Source organism: Pholcus phalangioides, unplaced genomic scaffold (assembly GCF_987345545.1).
Source record: "Pholcus phalangioides strain wild (caught in Gottingen) unplaced genomic scaffold, Ppha-v1.0 ptg000021l_1, whole genome shotgun sequence".
Classification (NCBI taxonomy): domain Eukaryota; kingdom Metazoa; phylum Arthropoda; class Arachnida; order Araneae; family Pholcidae; genus Pholcus; species Pholcus phalangioides.
In genome coordinates, this window is record NW_028301614.1 from 7,444,109 (window position 1) to 7,465,427 (window position 21,319).

A 21,319-nucleotide genomic window follows, 5' to 3' on the forward strand; every position below is an offset into this window, starting at 1 on the left:
CATTTTTTACCCTTTCTACTGCAACACAACAGGTTAGTTCATACCAGTTTATACATACTGCAAAGACCAAACTGTATTCAGAAGACTTACTTTTTTCTCAAATCTGAATTACTGTAAAATCCGTACGTTCATATTAACATTATTATTTTTCCGGAGTAAAAACTTTTCTCTTCAATTCTGAGTTTTGTTCCAGAGATTTTTTTATTATTTCTCTAGTGTGTTCATGATCACAAATCCACCAAAGAAGAAAAGAAAGATTTGAAAAAGACACAGAAAGGAAAAAAGATTCCGGGATCAGGAAAATAAAGAAACAGAAGAGTCTAGAAAATCAAAAAGTATAACTTTTCCAATTATAGAAGATTTTCGAAGTCTCAGAAAAATTACTTCATCAAGCAACGAAATGTGACGCAAGGTGTCGAGTTTAAGAAATTTACTTCGAATTCTCCCCGGAAAAGAGTTAAACAAAACACTCGACTCAAGATTTTGTGAATTCCATCAGAGCAAAACGGCGGAAAGATTATCCTGGGAAAAGTTTTCACTTTTATGATTTCCTGAAGAGAAAAAAAAACACTGTTGTGGGATTATATATATGTTTGTGTTTTAGAAGTAATGGGAGACAAAAAAGGATGAACAATCTTTTAAAAAAACCAAAGAAAAAGATAACGAGAAGCTAGAGAACATCACATTATTTCGAAAAGGTTATCGCACCCAAGAAGAACCTCATTTATTTCTACCACTTAATATAAATGTAAACAAGGGAGTAATTTCCAATATAGCTATACTTATGTATGGTCATTGCATGTTCCCGAAACCACCATTACTTTCACTTTAAATCATATTGTAACCTGCGATTATCATAAGATTATAACCATATTATAAACTCGATATACTTCTCACGTCATAAACATTTAATTTTTTTCATGTGACCATATTTTAATTTACCATATAAGGTCATTCGCATATTTTTCCAACTGAGATCTATCTTGTCCTTTCTGAGTGACAATGGTGAGAAATTACATTTTATTATAATTGCAGAGAGGTCTGTATACGCCTTGCAATTATGGAATTGATGGCAATATCGTACATATCCTATTTCTTTGTTCCATGTTTATCGTAGAGAATATATGTTACCACACTTTGAGTTCATTAAGTATAATGAAAATGGATATTTGCAATTATTAAATATTAACTCATCGAATAGAAATTTTATATTAGATATGCACAATGTTTTCAACAATGTATGTTTACTCTAACTTAATATGTAAATTGATTCCTCCCTCTCTTTCGTTTCATTTTATCTTATTTTTTATCAAGTATGATTATTATTATTTCTTGAATTATGATGCATTTTTGTGTAATCGTGGTGTTGCCAATCTTTGTAACAGGCTAATAGCCTATATGCAAATCAATATTATTACTATTATTATTTCCTTTCTACTGTAATACAACAGGCTAATACTGTATATAGAAGTTATACTGTAATGCAATTGGTATTCATAAGACTACTTTATTTTCTCAAATCCGAATTACTATGACTTACCAAAGTCTGTATTAAATCTATTCTTTTTCTGACTGCAAGTTTTTTTTTTTCAATACTGAGGCTTATACGAGAAATTTCTGATCATCTCTCCTGTGTATTCATGATCATAAATCCATCAGAAAAAACAGCAACAACAAAGGAAAGATTCGGGAATGAAAAGAAACGAGTCCCCGGGATCACGCAGAAAAATACAGAAACGGAAGAGCCAAGGAAATCAAAAATTATAAGTTATCCAATTATGGAAGATTTTTCTAAGAGGAATTTCCCCATCGGAATCTCAAGAAATTAAATCATCTGGCAACAGAATGCGACGGAGGTGTTGAGTTTAAGAAGTTTACTTCGCATTTTCCCTGGAAACGAATTGAACGAGAGACTCAACTTAAAATTTTGCGAATTTCATCAGAGCAAAACGGCGAAAAGAATATATATCCTGGGAAAAGTTTTCACTTTCATGATACTTTGAAGGGAAAAAAAAATCACTATTGCAGGATTATATATTTTCCTGTTTCGGAAGTAACGGGAGACAGAAAAAAAAATGACAATCTTAAAAAAAATGAAAACTTGGATAAAACCAGAAGCTAGGGAATAGCACAACATTCTTTCGAAAAGGTTGTGACACCCAAGAAGAGCCCCATTTTTTTTCCTTTTTTCCAGGACTAGAACAACTATTGCTTTCTAGAATACCGGATTTCTATTTCCTGCTTCGTAAGCAATATCTTATCCTTAAAAATAAAATAATAAAAAAATCAAAAAAAAATCCGAGAGAAAGTGAAAAAACAGTCTTTACCAAGAGACAAGACATATGAGTTGAAAGCGCGAAACTTTTCTGCTTTTTTTGTTGTCCTGGAATTTTTTTTTTCCTAGCCGGGACTAAAGCCAGGAACATGTGTTTTGAGTTAACTGAGAGAGAGTGTCGAGGATTATCTGGAGTTTTGCTGCGTAGCTTCGAACACTTTTTTTTTTTGCCATGTTGACTTATACGTGTTGTCCTGTTTTTCACCTTCATTTTTTTTTCCAGTTTCATGTTCTTTTATATATATATGTGAAAAAAGCTCTGTTATATATATATATAGAAATTTTTTTTGAGGGAAATCCGGGTTAAATCTTACAGCTTTACGTCATTTTTCAACTCGTCTTTTTGGTTTGAAATCGCCTTCTCTTTCCATTATGGCCAGTGTCAATCTTTCATGTTTCGAAAACAGTCCAGGGTCGGAAATACAATTCACCATCACACACATGAGCCAGGGATACCACGTTATTGGAAACCTGATATCGATTCCCATGATTTTGGGATCGACTATGTGTTGTGGGTATTATATTTATGTACTTATACGCTACTATCTGTTACCCGCGGCTCCGCTTGCCGGGATTTGGTAATATGAAAATTACTTAGTGATGATTCCCGCATTTAACATTTGAACACCTCATGATTCCCGCATTTAACATTTGAACACCTCATGATTCCCGCATTTAACATTTGAACACCTCATGATTCCCATGGGGGATGAACTTTCAGAAATCCGGTCTTAGTGCGTATCTAGATTATGAAATATAATACTGACTGCACTTCATATTTATGGCTTCAGCAATTTCGGCTCAGTGATGATTACTACCGTATAACTTTTTAACCTCTCCTTACGGGGGGGGGGGGGGGGTTGAATTTTGAAAAATTCCTTTTCAGTGAGTCTCTACATTACAATACAAAAATACTGACAAAATTTCATAACTATATATGTATATATTATATTTTTCTATTTAACTGTTTTTTAACCTCCCCCCATGACCCCCCCCCCCCTTAAAAGTCTAATTTTAAAAACACCTCCTTAACCTTTTACATCATTACCATAAAACTACTAACCTAATTTCATGAATTCCATAGGTTTTCGCTCGGCGTGATTTCGATGTTATCTTTGAATACCCCCCACGGCTTCCCTGAAGTTGAATTTCAAAAATTCCCTTCTTAGTTGGTGTTTACGTCAAGAAACAAAACTTTTGACCAAATTTCATGAATAGCTTGAGCGGTTTCGGCTCGAAAAATTTCTGTATGTTACCTTTGTGCCCTCTTATGACCCCGTCAGGGGTAGAATTTCGAAAAAACAACCCTTCTTATTGAGTCTTTACGTCATGAAATAATATTTTTGACCAAATTTCATGACTATAGCTTCAGTGGTTCCGGCATGAAGTAATTGCTCTATGCTACTTTTGTACCCCACGTCCCCCGATATTACGTCGTTTTTCCCGAAACAAAGCTACTGACCAAATTTCGTGAATATAGCTTCATCGGTTTCGGCTCGGCATGATTTCCGTATCGTACTTTTGAACCGTCTTCACACTCACGATGATGAATCAGTCAGGATATGTTATTTTATATATACGCTATATAGAAGTGTTCTCTTCTACCTTTTTACACATTCGAACCGGTGAAAATAGTTTAAAAAAAATTTTCGAACCAGTCATTAATAATTTGAGGGCCAGCGAAAAACATAGGATGAATAATACGGAGGAAACCGGTGGAAAAAATGTAGAATAAATAATTTTAGTGCTGGCAATAAATAAAAAAAAAAGAAATCGAAGAAACATCATGAGAACCAGAAAAAAAATATGAGAAATAAAAGGAGTAGAAAAAATAATAAATAGGAGAAATAATTTGGGGATTGGCAAAAATTTAATAGATAGCACATAATTAATCGATAAGCAATTTAGGAATCGGCAAAAGTAACCTAAACACCAAACATATGACCCCCGCTCTGTCCCTTGCGGGATATAAGCGGATTACCGTGGGCTGGAGTAAAGTTACCAAAGAGAAAGAGTATAACTTGCAGATATGCATATAAATCGGATGACCAATAGTAGACGAATAAATTGGAGGGTTATATTTACGGACCGGCAAAAGACAGATAAATAAGAGAACCGGCACTTCTGAAAAACATTGCTATGAATATTACGTTTCCCGTAAAGACAGTACTTGAGGAAATCGGAATTTTTCATTGAGATGCATTTAAAATATGTTGGGACACTTAGAATTTAGTGAATAAGACGAACCGACAACTCTATTCGTTAAATCGGGGTTATATTATATAAACCGTTGCTGTCCGGCGTGAATTCAGAAAAGCAGGAATGATCATTTCTGCCAAAGGCCGGATAATAAGCAAAACACTGGTCTGTCTCGTAAAATACGGTAGGATTCTAAGAACCTACAAAATTTGTCACATTTTTCTATACATTGGAGATATGCACTAGGTTCCTTCTAAACTATATCAAGGGCTTTTATCAGTATAACCATATCTCCTTGAAACAAGCAGGCGAATTGAAATTGTCGCTACTAGAAAATACAAGGCAAAATAATCGTCAATTTTTCTTTTCCGCTTTAAAAAAAGGAATAAATAAACGGCTGTTCCTATTTTTATTCACAACAATACAGTAAAATCGCTGAGAAAATCTGCAGTGGATTAACCCTTTTTAATACCCCGTGGGAATTATACCCCCCCTCGAAATTCATAAATTTTTAAATGTCCATGGTAAGCTGTTTTACTAACTATCATTCTTACTACCATCTATTAATAACTTCAGAAACAACAAAGTATTATTCATCTAAATAACTTAACACAATTAATTAATTAATCAATTATTAAATATTTTTTTAATAAATTTTTTGTATCTAATAAGCTAAATAAATCTATTTTTTCAAATCAATTTCTGTCCCAAAAATATTTTACTATACCATTACTACATAAAATGACCCCTTAAAATGTTAAAAAAAAATATATATATATTTAAGTCATAAATTTATATTAAAATTACGTATATTCAGTGAACTTAAAAACTCAGCGCAGCTGAAGCTGATGAATGAGAAATGAGGGAAATTCCCCGTAAAATTCAGATCATGGTCACACTCAGGATATTATTATCTATATTTCAATACGTATTTATAGTCTGCATGAATTTCGTCTGTACACTTATATAATAAGTGTACAGACGAATATATAATTCAGTTTTAGAAATCTAAATTAGAAATATAACATTTTATCGAGCCTAAATTACGAATTTTATGCATCGTATTTTACGACTATCATTCATTTTAAATGTGGAATGGAATAAATTCCATTTGAAACATGAAATCCTCGTATTTGCCGTTTCCCTGTTTTATCTCACGTATTATACGGTTATCGTAACCTGATGTGGTTGCTCTCTTGGGTAACTGTCTAGTCGAGTGAATGCAATAAAAAGTCATCTTGATGGAAAAACCAATTAAAAACGTTAATTAAGTTTCATGTGTTACGCCATGAAAGGCTACTTTCATTGCTGTTCGGAAAGTTCTGTATCAAATTTCGGAGCGACTATATTGGGGGGGGGGTAGAGGAGAGAATGCTTATATAAAAATGTAGGCTTAATTGCTCACATGAATTTCCGTGAGAAAATGGAAAACATATTAGACGAGGTAAAGAAAAATGACGGTAATGCTGATAAAATACTTCTGAAATACTGTAAACACATGCTGATGAAAATTTCAAAGAAATTCCGTTTCATTCTTTGTACATTGTTTTATCTTAACCACAAAGTTACAAGAATGATTTATATTATGCGCTCTTTTATTCTGCTATATATATACATAAACTATGGTATGATAATCTGCAAACAATAGTATCAATTCAAAATACACTGCTGGCCACCCAAATTGCAACACCAAGAAAGACAAGAGATATCGCAACAATATTTATTTTGTAGATAACATATTGACCAAGCATCAAATGATTAAATTTATAGACTTCTGTGAAGTGTGGTTCCTGCCAAAATCAGTAGCCAGAGTAGCCGCCATTGTTGGAGATCACCGCTGCCACACGCCTCGGCATTGATTCAAAGAGACTTTGGATGTGTTCTTGGGGTACAGCAGACCAAGCAGCTTCCACGCGTTGCCAAAGTTGATCTGGTGTGGCAGCTGGGGATGTAATCTGGGTCAATCGTTGAGCAACCATGGACCACATGTTTTTTATCGGCGAAAGATCCGGAGAGCGAGCTGGCCAGGGATGCATTTCAATCTGGCGATTGACGAAGAACCTTTGGACAATGCGTGCCACGTGTGGTCGCGCATTATCCTGTTGAAATATGGCTGTGGGCAAGCCCTGAAGGTAAGGAAGGACAACTGGCTCCAACACCTCGGAGATGTAGCGCTGGCTTTTTAAAGTACCGGCAATGCGTACTAGAGGAGTGCGAGAGTGATATCCAATACCGCCCCATACCATAATACCCGGTGCAGGACCAGTGTGACGGTGCATAACGCAGCTGTTCAGCATCCTCTCTCCACGGTGTCTCCAGACTCGAATCCGACCATCGTGGTGTTGCAGACAGAAGCGTGACTCGGCAGTAAAGACAATTTCATTCCATTGTGCCGTCCACATCCTTCTTTCATCGCACCTTTGGCGGCGGAGACGTGTGGTTCTGCGTCAAGGGTAGACGAAGCAATGGACGTCTTGCGGACAGACCACTCTGCTGTGAAGGGCTTCGAATAGCCCACTATCCTTCCTCTGTCGAACTCGGATACTTGATCAAAAGATGATCGCTGTTTTCTACGAGGCATAATTGATCGTTTTTTTTGAAAAAACCACAAGAAAAACACAATTGCCGTACTTCAAATCGTCGAAATCTCCAAGCCTTAAATAGCGCTTTGAAGTGGCGCCACAGGCGCGCGTGATGTGCGTTTGCGCTGAAATTCTAATCATTTGCATATCTCACCTCCGGTAATGCAAGTTGTAAATTTCATATTATTTGCATGCTTCCTTCAGGGTGTTGCATTTACGATGGCCCGCAGTGTATATGTTTTAGATCCATAAATAATGTTAGTCCTCACATACTCCCATACACAGAATCTTAAATTTATTACCTCTTAGATATAATGTTATATACCAAATTCTTCTTACTCTATACCGGGATGAATCATTATGTGTAGTAAATAATGATATACAAGATATACGGAAGACTGGATGTTGTGAAGATATTTATTATCTTCGCTAGAGCGAAGGAAAATCTCTATCTCCCTGTAGCTTAGTGGTCAGAGGACTCGTCCGGCAATCGAGGGACCCGGGTTCCACTCCCGGTAGAGGCAGAGATGAGTTTTTTCCTTCCTTAAAAAATTAACATCTCAAATAATAAATATCTTCACAACATCCAGTCTTCCGTATATCTTGTATTAACAAGTGGAGAGCGACATTCATGTCAAATAATGATATACCATTGCGACGAGCGACTGAAATTTTTACTATACCGCACTGTCGAAAATAAATTTTCCGGAAACGTTTTCACTACTTAGCTCCTAAATATTACAATGCATTACCTTCAGAAATTCAAAATTTATCAACCTACACAAAAATCAAAAATGTAATTTTCAAATTAATCTTATCAATAGACGATATTAACGATATTATTATACAGAGTGGGCAAAAGTTTAAAAATTAATAAAAACCGGGAAAATAACCGAAATAAAGAACGGTTTGCAGGTTTAGGTCACGGGAATTTTTTGGCAGGAAAAAAAACTAAAAAACAGCCTATAGGCGGCGCTGGTACGAGCGACTTCAGTGGAAATATGCAAATGAGACGGTTATTAGAACTTGCGCTCCTAATCCACAATCAGTTCACATTTGCAAACCGTATATGTGGACCTGCTTTTGGACGTTTTTGGATTTGTAACTCCCCTCCAATGTAATATCCATGTGTGGTGGTGGTCATGTGGAACACATACTGCTGTAATAAGCAATTTGGAGGCATTCTGTTCGTTAATTTGCGTATCTTTTCTTTGACTTGCGTACGTTCTCGCCACCTATCGTCTCTTTTTTGTTATTTTTTTCCCTGTCTTGAAAAATATTCGTGAACTTAGCGATGCTAACTCTGCAAACCGTTTTTTATTTCGGTTATTTTCCCGGTTTTTATGAATTTTTCAAGTTTCTGCAGACTTTTTTGCCCACCCTGTATTTTCATATCCAATAGCGGAATTCTTATTACTTTTATGCGTGCGTATGCCATAATACTATCAAACTCAGCATCGGATATGAAATTTATTTGAATGTATTATATGAGAATTTTATTTGAATACAATGAATGTATTTGTAATTGTATACAATTAAGATCGGTATATATTTATAAGCATTATTTTCATACTGTTTGTGGTATGGATGTATTTTCTTTACACATTTTCAGCATCTACTTTTTCCATTTACTTATAGTTTAATCATAAAACAAATTGTCTGCGGTCGACTGTACAGGCCCCGGCCTCTTTTCGACAAATATTATATTATACATTGTAATTTATTACCACTCTTGAACTGGAATAAATTTGAAATCGGAAAAAGAAAGGTAAAATTTTTTTTTTGAAGTGATTGTTAAAGAAATGACTCCGATCACTTGTTCTTTGCAGTATGCTTTTTGCATGTCTCGTATCTCAACTAAGAGCGTATTGCCAATGCCAGCACGACTGCAATTTCAAACTACTCTTAAATTTTGCGATATCGATAAATGCTATAAATTGAGAAATCATTGAGATAAAACCGATTTCGATATATTTTTTAAATTATTAATAATATTTAATGATTATTATATAATTTTTCTTGCATACACATGACACTCAGAGATTCAAGTTTCAAATTGATGTTGAATTCACCTCCGTTTATCTCTCTAGTCATTTTTTTTTTATTATACAGTCAATGAAATAGCAGGATCAATAAATTCAATTGTATGCATTTAGAATTTATCCGTATAATTTTAATGTAATTAATAAACAAGTAAAGATGTAAGAAACGGTGGAAAACGATGTTAAAAGAAGTTAGAGAAAGTATAGGTGCATTAATCATTTACAACTGGAATCGTGATGCAAGTATCGATTGGCACAGCTGTACATTATTAAGACGACGACTGTGGGATCTCATGACTTCGGATAGTGCTTTCCTGATGCTCAATAAAATCCCATAGAAGAGATATAAAAACCACTATACCCTACACCAACTCCGTTCATATATCGCCGTACAGCAATTTACAACCAGTGGAGTTGTGTGGGAAATGGAGACGCCATCTATCGGATAGGTAAAGAACTTGTCTCTGACGTTTCATACCTTGACGGTAACCTTCATAGTGGAAGACGACGAGCAGCTTACCACTGCGCCACTCTGCCACGAGATATGAAGACTGGTTTTTGGGGTCTCAAATTCCAGCCTTACAACTCTGAGTTCATATGAACCATCCATACTCACTCAACCCATGGCGCGTGGGTCAAATTTAGACCTCAATATCATTTGATGTGCCCCGTGACCTTAAACCGAATTTTGTAAAAATGACCCAAAAGGCACATTTCCCACTCGCTGAAGTAACGCGCGGCATATTAAGAAATCTTTTAAAAGACCCGTGGCACAGTTCCAGTTCACCCAAGCGTCCTTACGACACATTTCAAGATCACTTAAATGACGCACGGCACCTTTACAGATTACTATAGTGACCCGTGCAACGTTTCAGAGCATTTGCAGATTACTCACGTGACACGCGACACATTTAGAAATAACTTGAATAAGCCCCGGCACAGTTTCACATCACTCAAGTAGCTTGCGACACTTTCGCAGATCACTAAGATCAAGTAACCTGCGGTGCCGCTCCAGATCACATAATTAAGTGGTCCGTGACTCGCTTTCACATCAATGAAGTGGCTCCTAAAAGTTGAACACACTTGATATAAACAGACACGGAGACATCCATTGAAGTTTCGAGAAATATGGAGTATCTATAAATATATTTATATAACTCATTGTGAAATTTTCCAGTTATCACGGAAATGATCATAATCCATGTGATATCAGATTTAGAAAGAAATTAAGAGCGATCCAGAACTAGTGTTTACTAAAATAATCTCTAAATAGTGTTGGAATGAACTCTTTTGTTTGCATACTGAAAACTCCTTTAATGATCCATTTTTAAATTACCTCGGAATTTATGAGAAGAATCACCCGAATCACTATTTTTATCGGAAATAATAAGAATGAGAGGGTTGGAGGTGGTCACAACAATTTCGTTGACGAACTGCAACAATTTAACCACTGGTGAATAAAAAACAATAACCGTTTTATTGAAATGACAATTTTCATGTCTTTTATGGAGGGTTGTTTCTCCGGAAAACCCTCGAACCCCCTTTTGAAGAGATACGCCTACATTAAATAGTGAAATTAAACATTTAATGGGACCTTTATTTCATCTTAATGGCCGCTATTTTAATATATTGTTTTTATTGCGTGTTGAACAGTAGTACGGAAAAGAAACCAATTTCGTAACGTCCATTTGGATCGAAATTAAATAAAATTTCTCATTTTTTTGTTATTGTCGGAGATTTCATGAAATTATTTTGAAGTTATTTCTTTTTTTTAAATCAATTATCAAAAATTCATATTTAAATTGTTTTGAGAAAATCGATAAAAATAATTGAAAACATAAGTTCTTTCCGTGGAGTTTACCTCTGACATTTGTTTTCATTAGTGCGAATTTTGTTAATTTAGGGGGCTTTATACAGTTTGCAGTTATTAGTTATCATTTGTGAATGGAAAGAACTGTATATGGGTGTGGTATATATTGCCTGAGAATTTGACGTTTCGGATCATCAACACTCCTAGTAGGCTAATGATTGATCGTCCACGTGAATAATTAATCATTTCTTTTGTGTGTAACGGCTGGTCTATCCGTGCCTTTCTGCTCTGTCTTCGCCTGAAGACTTGAACTGAATATTGTCTATTCTTATATAGATTTATTATTATTATTTTTGTTGAAAATTATTGTTTCGTGGGAACTACGCTGTGCTCTCAGAGCAGAATTCCTCAAACTCATATGCCCTGCCACTCTCTTCTGCATAAAATGGGTTTCCGATGCTCCAATCATCCTTTTTCATGAGTACTCTGAAATGACGACTGGCCAAAATTGCACTTTTGTTGGAACTACAGTAAAGTCCGTTATAACGACAGTTCACAATCGGAGGGAAATTTCTCGTTATACCGGACTTTCTCGTTATAAACGAATTTTAATTTTTTTGGGGGAAAATAAAGATAATAAGGGGAACAAAAAAAAAACCCAGATAATTTATCCCTCCCATTTTTTTTATTTTGCAGAAATATGCATCTATAGTTAGATGCTTATGCATAACGCAACGTTGATTGTATGACAATATTTTGCAGTGGGTAATGCACCGGTTTTTTTAGACTGGAGTATTCGTTGCACTATATAAAAGTATCCAATAGCATTAGGGGCAAAGCAAATGATTACGACCTGTTTGACTTGTGTCCAGTTGTGGAAAATTTCGAGAGAAGGGGGAGGGATTTTTTTTAAGGGATATTATAACGATGTCAAAACCAGAGGTCGTGCCCCACCTGTTCAACCTCATGCGTTTTTCCAACTCCTGTATTGGTAGCAAGAAGATACTATACAGCACGTTGTCTTATCTATGACGGGATGACCCTTCTATCACAGATATGACCCTTTTATAAACCCTATAAATAGGGTGAAGATATTAAAAAAAGATACCACTGTTTCCAGTGTACAGTTTATGTATAATTTGTAAAGATGGGAAAAACAAAACAAGCTTGTTGAGAATTTCCGGTGCCGTTTTAGCGAATAATGAGTTCTGATTTTCAATTCATGAATTTCGTTATAAGCGAATATTTTTTGTATCATTAGCTCTTTTAACATTAGCTCTTTGACAACTACTTGCGAGGTACTCGTAATAGCGAGGTACTCGTAATAGCGAGATTCTCGTTAGAAGCCATACTCGTTATAACTGACTCTTGCTGTATTCTAAATTGCTCACTTGCTGTGATTTTCGCTGAATATTGTTTCCGTATTCTGTCATTGTTTTAGCTTAGGATATTTGATATAAATATGCCGCCTAAAAAGAAGAAAATTCCTAACAAGTCACATAATCACGTGGTTTGAAAATTGGTGAAAGGGAATTAATTTGTTTATTTATTACATCAGTGACTTTCTGTATAAAGTGCAAGGGGCAAGGCGGGGTCCAAGATGCTTCTATGCAGGGCCACTACTGCACTTCTTCCTCACCTTTTTTTAATCCTTCCACTGAATGTGCCAGAAAAAGTACAGACGGACATCAGCAAATAAAGGAGAAATGCAACCAATTAGCGTAACTCGATGCAGCAGCATCGCCTATATAAGACAACAGGTTGCTAGGGAAGCTGGTCATTACGATTTAAGTGACTTGAACGTTGCTTATTAGTAGTTAGCGCTCGTGAGATGGGTCAGAGCATTTCCTAGGTAGAGATCAAATTTGGATTTTTGGGCTCAACCATCGCAAAAGCATTCTTTGAATATGAAGAGAATCTAGAAAATCATGAAATCTCCGACAGAAGTGCGGCCGTGAAAATTAACGGAACCAACCAACAGCTGACTATAATCATTTCACGAGATGGAAGGGCAATACTGCATCAAATCACTGCAGATTTCACTGTCCGGACCTCAGCGAGTATCCCCCGCCACAACGTTCCCATCTTGATATGGGCGTTCGGAGACAAATGCCCAGGACTATGCTTCTCGCGTGGGCTCGCTAGCACTGCCATTGGACTGTTAACGACTGGAAACATTCGTGAAACAGTCGCCTGGTCTGACAAGTCGAATTTTCAGTTGTATCAGGTGGATGAATGAGTACAAGTAGGGAGAAAGTCCCAAAAAACAAAGGACCTAGCATGTGAACAGGAGACGGTTCAAGTTGGTAGCAGCACTGCCATGGTACAAGGTGTGTAGTTGACATGATATTCAACATTTCATGAGGCTGCAAATGTCTCTGAATGGTGACCATGCACATCCTTTCTGATCTCTCACACTCATTCATATCCTGTGTGCATTCCGACGGGCTGGACCGCAAAAGGAAAATGCGCCACCACACACGTCGGGAGTTGCTACCGAGTGGCGCCAGGAACACTCTTGTGACTTCAGCATCCCCCGTAGGCCAACTAAATCCCCCAGACATGAATATTATTGAACATATATTGGCTATACAAGAAATGCAGATGACTGGATGTTGTGAAGATATTTATTACTTGAGATGTTAATTTTTTAAGGAAGGAAAAAAACTCTTCTCTGCCTCTACCGGGAGTCGAACCCGGGTCCCTCGATTGCCGGACGAGTGCTCTGACCACTAAGCTACAGAGGAGATAGAGATTTTCCTTCGCTAGAGCGTATATATGCCGAACGGAACCGTGCAATGGACAGTGAAACCGATCAGCTAATAGCTCATGGACGACGAGCCACCAGAGGGCTATATATATGACATGAATGTCGCTCTCCACTTGTTAATAATTTTTTTTTTTTTCCTTCCTTAAAAAATTAACATCTCAAGTAATAAATATCTTCACAACATCCAGTCTTCTGCATTTCTTGTATTAACAAGTGGAGAGCGACATTCATGTCATATATATTGGCTACTTTTGCAACGCGCTGTACAAAATCAACTATCACCGTTATGGAATTGTGGACTACCCTAAGAAAATCATGGCATGAATTGCCTTCGGGATATCTTCCCACATTAGTTTAGCCCTTTTTTCGGCAACTTCTGAGTGCTCCAGGGGGTTTTACACGATATAAGTTGGGCGTTCTAGTTTTTCTGACACTTTAGTGTATATTGTACCTAATAACTACATCTTATCGTTTAATCGAACACAAAAAAATTTGCTTGACATCATACGTCGACCAAAAAAGATTAATTTTTCCGCTACTTTGGTTCACGCAAAACCAGATTTTTCTAAAACTTTGGAAGACATTCTCATGAAATTTTGCGACAGCGTTTCCGATAACATTGGCTGTGCAGTGAACTAGGACAGTGAACTTGACTATATGTTCAGAAATTATCAATTTACAGCTGTTTGAATGAAAAAATTTGAATTTTTTAATGAAAATTTTCACGTATTGTTTCACGAAAACGGCCATATCTTAGAGAATATTTCATATATCTTAAAACTTTTAGTTCATTGCATAGATAACAGATATAGAAATATATAGTATCCAAACTATTCAAATAAATTGCGTGGTTTTCAGTGTACAATGTCTGGCGTAAGTACTAAAAATGAGCCAATTTTGATGACAATTTAGAATAGCTCAAAAAGTTTTCGAGATATTTCAAAAATTTCACTGGATTTTTTCCTTTTTTCATACAGTATTATGATTCAAGCCCCACTATTTTTGTCAAATCGCAGTGTTTTCAGAAAAAGTGCCCCGCACGTAGTTCGGGGATATTGAAATGGGGTATTCTGTGATATGAATATAATAGAGTTGAAAAAAAACGAAGAATAGGTCAAAAACGTTTTTTGAATTGAAAAATTGATTTTATATATTCTTTCTGCATTCAGAATGTATGAATTAATTTAATAATGAAAGAATTTTTTTTTTCATGAGCGCATGGATCTCATGCTTCTGTTTTCCAGCAGAAATATGTTCATGACTCAAATATTAAAATTTTATTTACTTTCTGAGTACTTCCTTAGCTTCAAATATTCAGATGGGGGGATATTTATTTGTTCATGAACTATTATTTTTTCAAGTACTGCGCTCGAGTGCGGAATTGTCTCTTACTCTGTGTCTTTTTTCTGAATATTCCAGGAGCCATATTCCTTCAAGTCTTTGATACCCTGCCAGAACCCAGGGAAGTTAACCCCGGTGAACTGATCTCGATACCGTGCCGAGTTCGGAACAGGAAGGGCGAGTGCGCCTGGCTGAAAGACGGAGTGGTAGTCGGAAAGATACCCGGTAAATATGCCTTCAACAGAGAACCTGATGATGGTGATTGTGGGATCACCATCACGAATACTCAACTGGACGAAGACGATGGTCTCTGGCAGTGCCAGGTGACGCAGGCTTCCCTCCAAGAACTTACTCTCACGTCTCCAGAGGTTAAACTGACAGTCAGAGGTAAGGTTCGCTTGATAATGAATAGTTTCCAAAATCTTTGCTGTAAATCATTGATTAAGGTTATCAGGTTTGAAAACTCAGAAAGGAGGACGCTTGCGCGTGTGCAAAATTGGTAATGTGTGCTTTTTATACTTTTCCCAACAGATGCGCTACTACACTGACCGAATAATCGTGGCCACTAAAATAATTTTTCCTGATCAAAACAGAACTGCTAAAAAAAAAGGCAAAAACGGAAAAGCGAAGAAATACTGAACCGTCTCCCTTTTTTTATTATAAGGAATTCTTTCCATGAGTTTTACTGTTTTACGGCCTTTTCCTGGAGCATTGAAAAGTTTTGTCTCTGGTTCAGAACGTTGTCTTTGGCTACATTTATTGCAATTTCTGAAAACTTTCATAGCCTTGTTGAGGGGGCCGCCGTGGCGGTCTAGTGGTCATAGCGACGGACTCGCTACGCGAGGATCCGGGTTCAAACCCCTTTTCGTCAACACGGCGGTGGTCGGCTGAAGCTGGTTTTTTGCGATTCCCAACTTCGAGGCGCGATTTTGAGCCGACCCCCCCCCCCCCACGTTAAAAAGTCTCGCCGCAGAGAGCAACAGGCACACAATATTACAATTATTGCTGATTGAATATGCTGATGGCAGCACTGCACATAACAAGCATTAAACAGAAACAAACTTCACGGAATATTCACAACACGTACACACACATTCCAACATGAACCAATTCGTTAGAAGTTCCACAGATGAATATGGACGACGTGCATGTCTGGTTTCGTAGTAGAAGTAGTAGCCTTGTTGAAAAAGGAGAGGATGGTTGTTCTCCATGTAAATACAAATACAAATACAACGCCACAACAGGCAAATTGCCCAACGAGGTGGCTGACTTAACAACATCATGGATCCCCGAGCCATTTTTTGGACGCCCTACCTACTACTGTTACACCACACATGTACCCCCCCCCCCGCGAAACCCCCAACGAATCGGTACATGCGGGAATGTGCGTGTACGTGTAGTGAAACCTGACGTGAAGTTTTTTGTTTCTCTGTAATGCTTGTTATGTGTAGTGCTGCCATCTGCCACCAGTTTTTTTTCTAACAATGAGTGAAGTGTTATGATTGAATGATTTATCGTTGTAGGACTGTTGCTCTCTGTAGCGAGACTTTTTAACGGGGTGTAGTACAGCATTTTTGCTGTTGGTGAGCAAACAATTGTATTCTCAAAATGGATGTTGCCTTTTTCGAAAGCTGTTTTTCCGACTGTCTTTTCATGTAATACTTGGGCAAACTAAGGTAATTTAGAATAACATCTGCCCTCCTTGGAAGCAACTTGGGTTTTTGTATTCTGGGAATTTCGACGGCGATTGTTCAAAGCCTGTAAACATGTGGAAAAACCACACGAAAACTCTCATATCAAGAGAGAGATATTTGTTTCAGAGAGTGAAAAAAAAATTCCCCTAGGAAGAAAAGGATAATTTCGGAAACCTGAGAAGGGGAACAAAAGGGCCAATTTCCCGAAACGTAAGAGGATGCTTGAAGTGACATCATAAAGAAGGATGTCTGGCAACTCTATCACCGGGTTCGAACCCCACCGGCGCAACAGTGGCGGTCGGCTGAAGTTGGTTTTCTGTGGTTCCCAACTTCAAGGCGCAAATGCGAGCCGATCTCCCCAATAAAAAGTCTCGCCACGGAGAGCAACAGCCTTCAACATTACAAATATTCGATCATTACACTTCACTCACAATTTGTAGTATAGATGGCAGCACTGAAATATCAGATACAACACTAGTTACACACTCAGACTCTTAGGTGCACTCACTTTGTTCCAGACTCTGCTACGAAAGCTGGGCTGGAAGAGATTTCGGCAACGGGATAAGTCCAGTGGCGGAGCCCCTGGCGTTCATTCATTCCCTATCAATACTAAACTATTTAAAAAAATATGACGGAAGTTGTATGATTTTGGTAGTTTGTTTGATAACAACAAATGAAGCATTTGTTAATATATTTTCTTTCGCAGAGTCACCTTATCCACCCGTGATAGAAGACAGTACGATACAGATCGTTCAGGGCGACCCGTTTACGACCAGAGCGGACGAGGCGAAACGACTTCATTGCGTTGCGAGGAAAGGCAACCCGCCAGCAGTTCTGAAATGGTACCTAAACGATAAGGAGATCACCGAGAACGTCAATCAGACGAACGTGCCAGATTTGGAAAAGAGGAAGACCTGGCAAGCGGTCAGTGCCCTGGACATGACATTGACGAAAGAGGACAACCATAAAACGTTGAAGTGCGTCGCTTCTCACGAAGCTTACGACACCAGATCCAAGGATATTTCGGTTCGTTTGGAAATTCTATGTGAGTCACTTTTTCAATTACATTAGACATTAATCTTATATCATTTACAGTAAAGATGAACATCCTTTTACTTATGGATTCGGCAAAGAACTTAGGCAATTGACCCGAAGTAGTAATTTTAAGCACCAAGAGCCGGCTATAGACAATAGTTAGACCAGGGGATCTTGCCCTTTTTCAGCTGTGACCTCTCGATCAATTTCGACTTCAAAAATGTTTATTAAATATTCCTAGGTAGAAAAGTTGGTTGGTTTTACGAAATTTTTAAAACCAGTCACTCAGTGAACTCTGAACGGGTACGAAAACGAGGTCTGAGCCAAGGGTTCCCCGAATCACGCAGTGGCCCAAATTATCAAAAACGTGTTTTTAATTATAAAATAATTTCTTTCATAACTTCTGAATTTATATTAATTTAAGAATCTTTCAGTTTCCGAATTTGTGTTAATTCTGGAATTATTTCTTTCATAATTTACGAATTTGTATTAGTTTTTGAATTATTTCTTTAAGAATTTCTGAATTTTAATTGGGCGCGGTAGCCCAGGTCGATGATATACTCGCCCAAAGCACCAAATAATGTTTGGAGGTGTCGAGATACCCGGTTCGTTCTTGTCAGAAGCTTTCCTGACACACGGGTACAACAGAAACGGCGACAACATGACCACGGAAGAATGGAGTCCCGCACCGAGGGGTTAGCGAACTAATATCTCGGTGAGTATTAATAAAGGCTGCTGTTCGGAATCAGCAATAAACTGCAGATCCCGGTCTAATTACCCGTCACGTGCAGAAAATGCCCGTGATGCGACGAAAATGACCAATGATCAAATGAATTCCAATTAATTCTGGAAGTTATTTCTTTCATTTTCTGAATTTCTTGATTTCTGAATTTTTATTAACTCTGCAATTGTCTCTTTTATCAATTTTAAATTATTTCTCTCATTATTTTCCAAATATTCTTTTATAAGTTCTGAAAATGTTTTCATCATACGTAACTATTTGTCATTTCTTATGGAATTATGTATTTCTTCCATCAAGATACGTCAATCAATGAATCTCCATTGCTTTTGTTTAGGGTGTTCATATTTTTCAGCATCCGTGTGTATTCTCTCATCATGTTATGCCTTTTTAAAAGCCGACATCCCTCCCTAAAAATATATAATGTTAGATACAAAGAGAGCACCCCCCTTAATTTTACTGTATATGGATGCGTATGATCCATCTGAGAAGAGCCTATGACCCAAGTTTAGGTCGCGACCTATAGTATAAGAATCCCTGAGCTAAGCTCTAGTAGCTATAGAAATAGAAAATGGTTTTTATTCCGATAAGGCTCGCGATATTTGTAATCTTTCAGCGCAACTTGAATGAAGCATCGATTGATACCTGAGAAGTGCTCTTGGTGATTCAGTGAGCTACAAGACGAAAATATCTCTTTTCATCTTGTATATTGTATGTGAACACTATAGATATAGAAACATAAAAACTATAGAAAACTATAGAAACATATCAGCCCCCAAACTTTCCGTATGTAAGATTAAGAACGAATCTTTATCCACGAAAATTGTGACTAAGCCTTAACGCGGTCAAGTGATTAATGAAGGAGTTCAGTATACCGATATGTCCAGATAATGCCTATTGTTGCGTGTAGATTTCAGTTCAAATTTTAGTGTTTATCTCGAGTTCTGACGATGCACGTTATTTCAGTTGGTTGAATGCTTATTCCTCTCTATAAGTTTTATAGAGCTGTCTAGAAAAACAGATTCCTTCGTTGAGCTGGTGGAATCGAACACATCGACTTTCAGCACTAATTCGGGCAAGCAGCTGGTGCTACCGGAGAACGCGGTAACCGACGTGTTGGTCAAAGAGAGATGTCGACCATATCATCCGGACCCTGAAGTGTGAGGGGAGGATTCTTCTTTTCCTCTCATCTGATGGGTGCGGCTTTGGTTGGTTACATACTGAAGGGTGGTTACCATCAGTATTAGGTTGAAAGCGTTCGTCAGGTAAGAAAGCGTGTGGAGTGTCAATCTTACCATCTTTGTCTCCAGTTTCGTGAAGCTGGTAGGTCAAAGATGAATATTTTTGTAGGACTCACTTGGATTTTACATTAAAGTCTCAAGTTTGAGAGGAATGACGTTCGACCAGTAACCTTCAGTGACTTTTCGTTACTTTTGTGAATCGTAAAACTATCTGGCGAGTGGGTTTTGCGGGTCTTCGGAACTCGGGAAATAGATTGAAAAAAAAAAATAATCTGCTTTATTCAAGAAAGAGCCGCATCGCGACTGAAAGACTTGTTCTTTTTTAAATTATAAAGTCTGCACTGATATAAGGAAAAAATAAATGTAGTATAAAATAAAATTCAATTTTCTCTCTCTTGTTGAATGGTTTTAATCTTCTGGAAGTGAATGTAGAGAAAGGTGAAATTACTGGGGTGCAATATTAACACAAATTGTGTTTATATATTATTTATAAGTATCGAACTCAAAAATTGGTGTCTCCCATAACAGGTTTTAGTTATTAAGAGAAGCTTTCGTCTGATATTTGGTGATCTTAATATCTGAAGCTTTATATCTGAATTGTGTGAGTCACAGTGACTTTAGGGCTAGTTGTCTGCATTCCCCTGTTTTTGTTCGTGCCTCTGACAGGTTCGCTGAATTTCGTTAGGACTGAACAAACTTAGTAAATGTAGAATCATTCCTACCATAGCTGTGGTGCCTTAAATGATCTTCTAGTGGAAGCTATGATGAGCGAGGACTGGGAGCCGCCCTTAGGGGTGTGTGACAGTTGCGGTCGTACTGGGGTCCAGGTTTTGGGAGAGGGCACATATGGTAATAATAATTTCTTTTGTGTATTCCGAAAAAATTTTCATCAGTTTCTATAGTTATTTCCTTCATTTATTCTGACTTTGCATGAATTCTGGCAATCTTCATTTCTCATCAAAGAAAGAAAAAACTCTGAAATTAGTTCGTTCATAAATTCTGAATTTCCACCGATTATGGAATTGTTTTTTTTAATAAATTCTGAGTTTTCATCCATTCTGAAATTCTTAAGTATCATCATTTTTAGATTTCTGAAGTATCATTTTTAGATTTCTGAAGTATCATCATTTTTAGATTTCTGAAGTATCATCATTTTTAGATTTCTGAAGTATCATCATTTTTAGATTTCTGAAGTACCATAATTTTTAGATTTCTGAAGTTTCATCGATTCTGGAATACTGGATTTTCATCGATTCTGGAATACTGGATTTTCATCGATTCTGGAATACTGGATTTTCATCGATTCTGGAATACTGGATTTTCATCGATTCTGGAATACTGGATTTTCATCGATTCTGGAATACTGGATTTTCATCGATTCTGGAATACTGGAATTTCATCGATTCTGGAATACTGGAATTTCATCGATTCTGGGATTTCAGGTACTCATTAATTCTGGGATTCCTAACTTTCATCAATTCTGGGATTCCTAACTTTCATCAATTCTGGGATTCCTAACTTTCATCAATTC

The 21,319-nt window shown here is 37.1% G+C and overlaps 1 protein-coding gene across 2 annotated transcripts in view; it reads left to right on the forward strand.

Annotated features, from left to right (window-relative positions):
* Positions 1–21,319, forward strand: part of LOC149070558 (irregular chiasm C-roughest protein-like) — a 254,575-nt gene that overhangs the window by 131,290 nt on the left and 101,966 nt on the right. For both annotated transcript variants that reach the window (XM_089249026.1, XM_089249025.1), the window contains exons 2-3: positions 15,158–15,466; positions 17,480–17,818. In XM_089249026.1, coding sequence (XP_089105152.1) covers positions 15,158–15,466; positions 17,480–17,818 — 648 coding nt within the window. The remainder of the gene's footprint in view (positions 1–15,157; positions 15,467–17,479; positions 17,819–21,319) is intronic.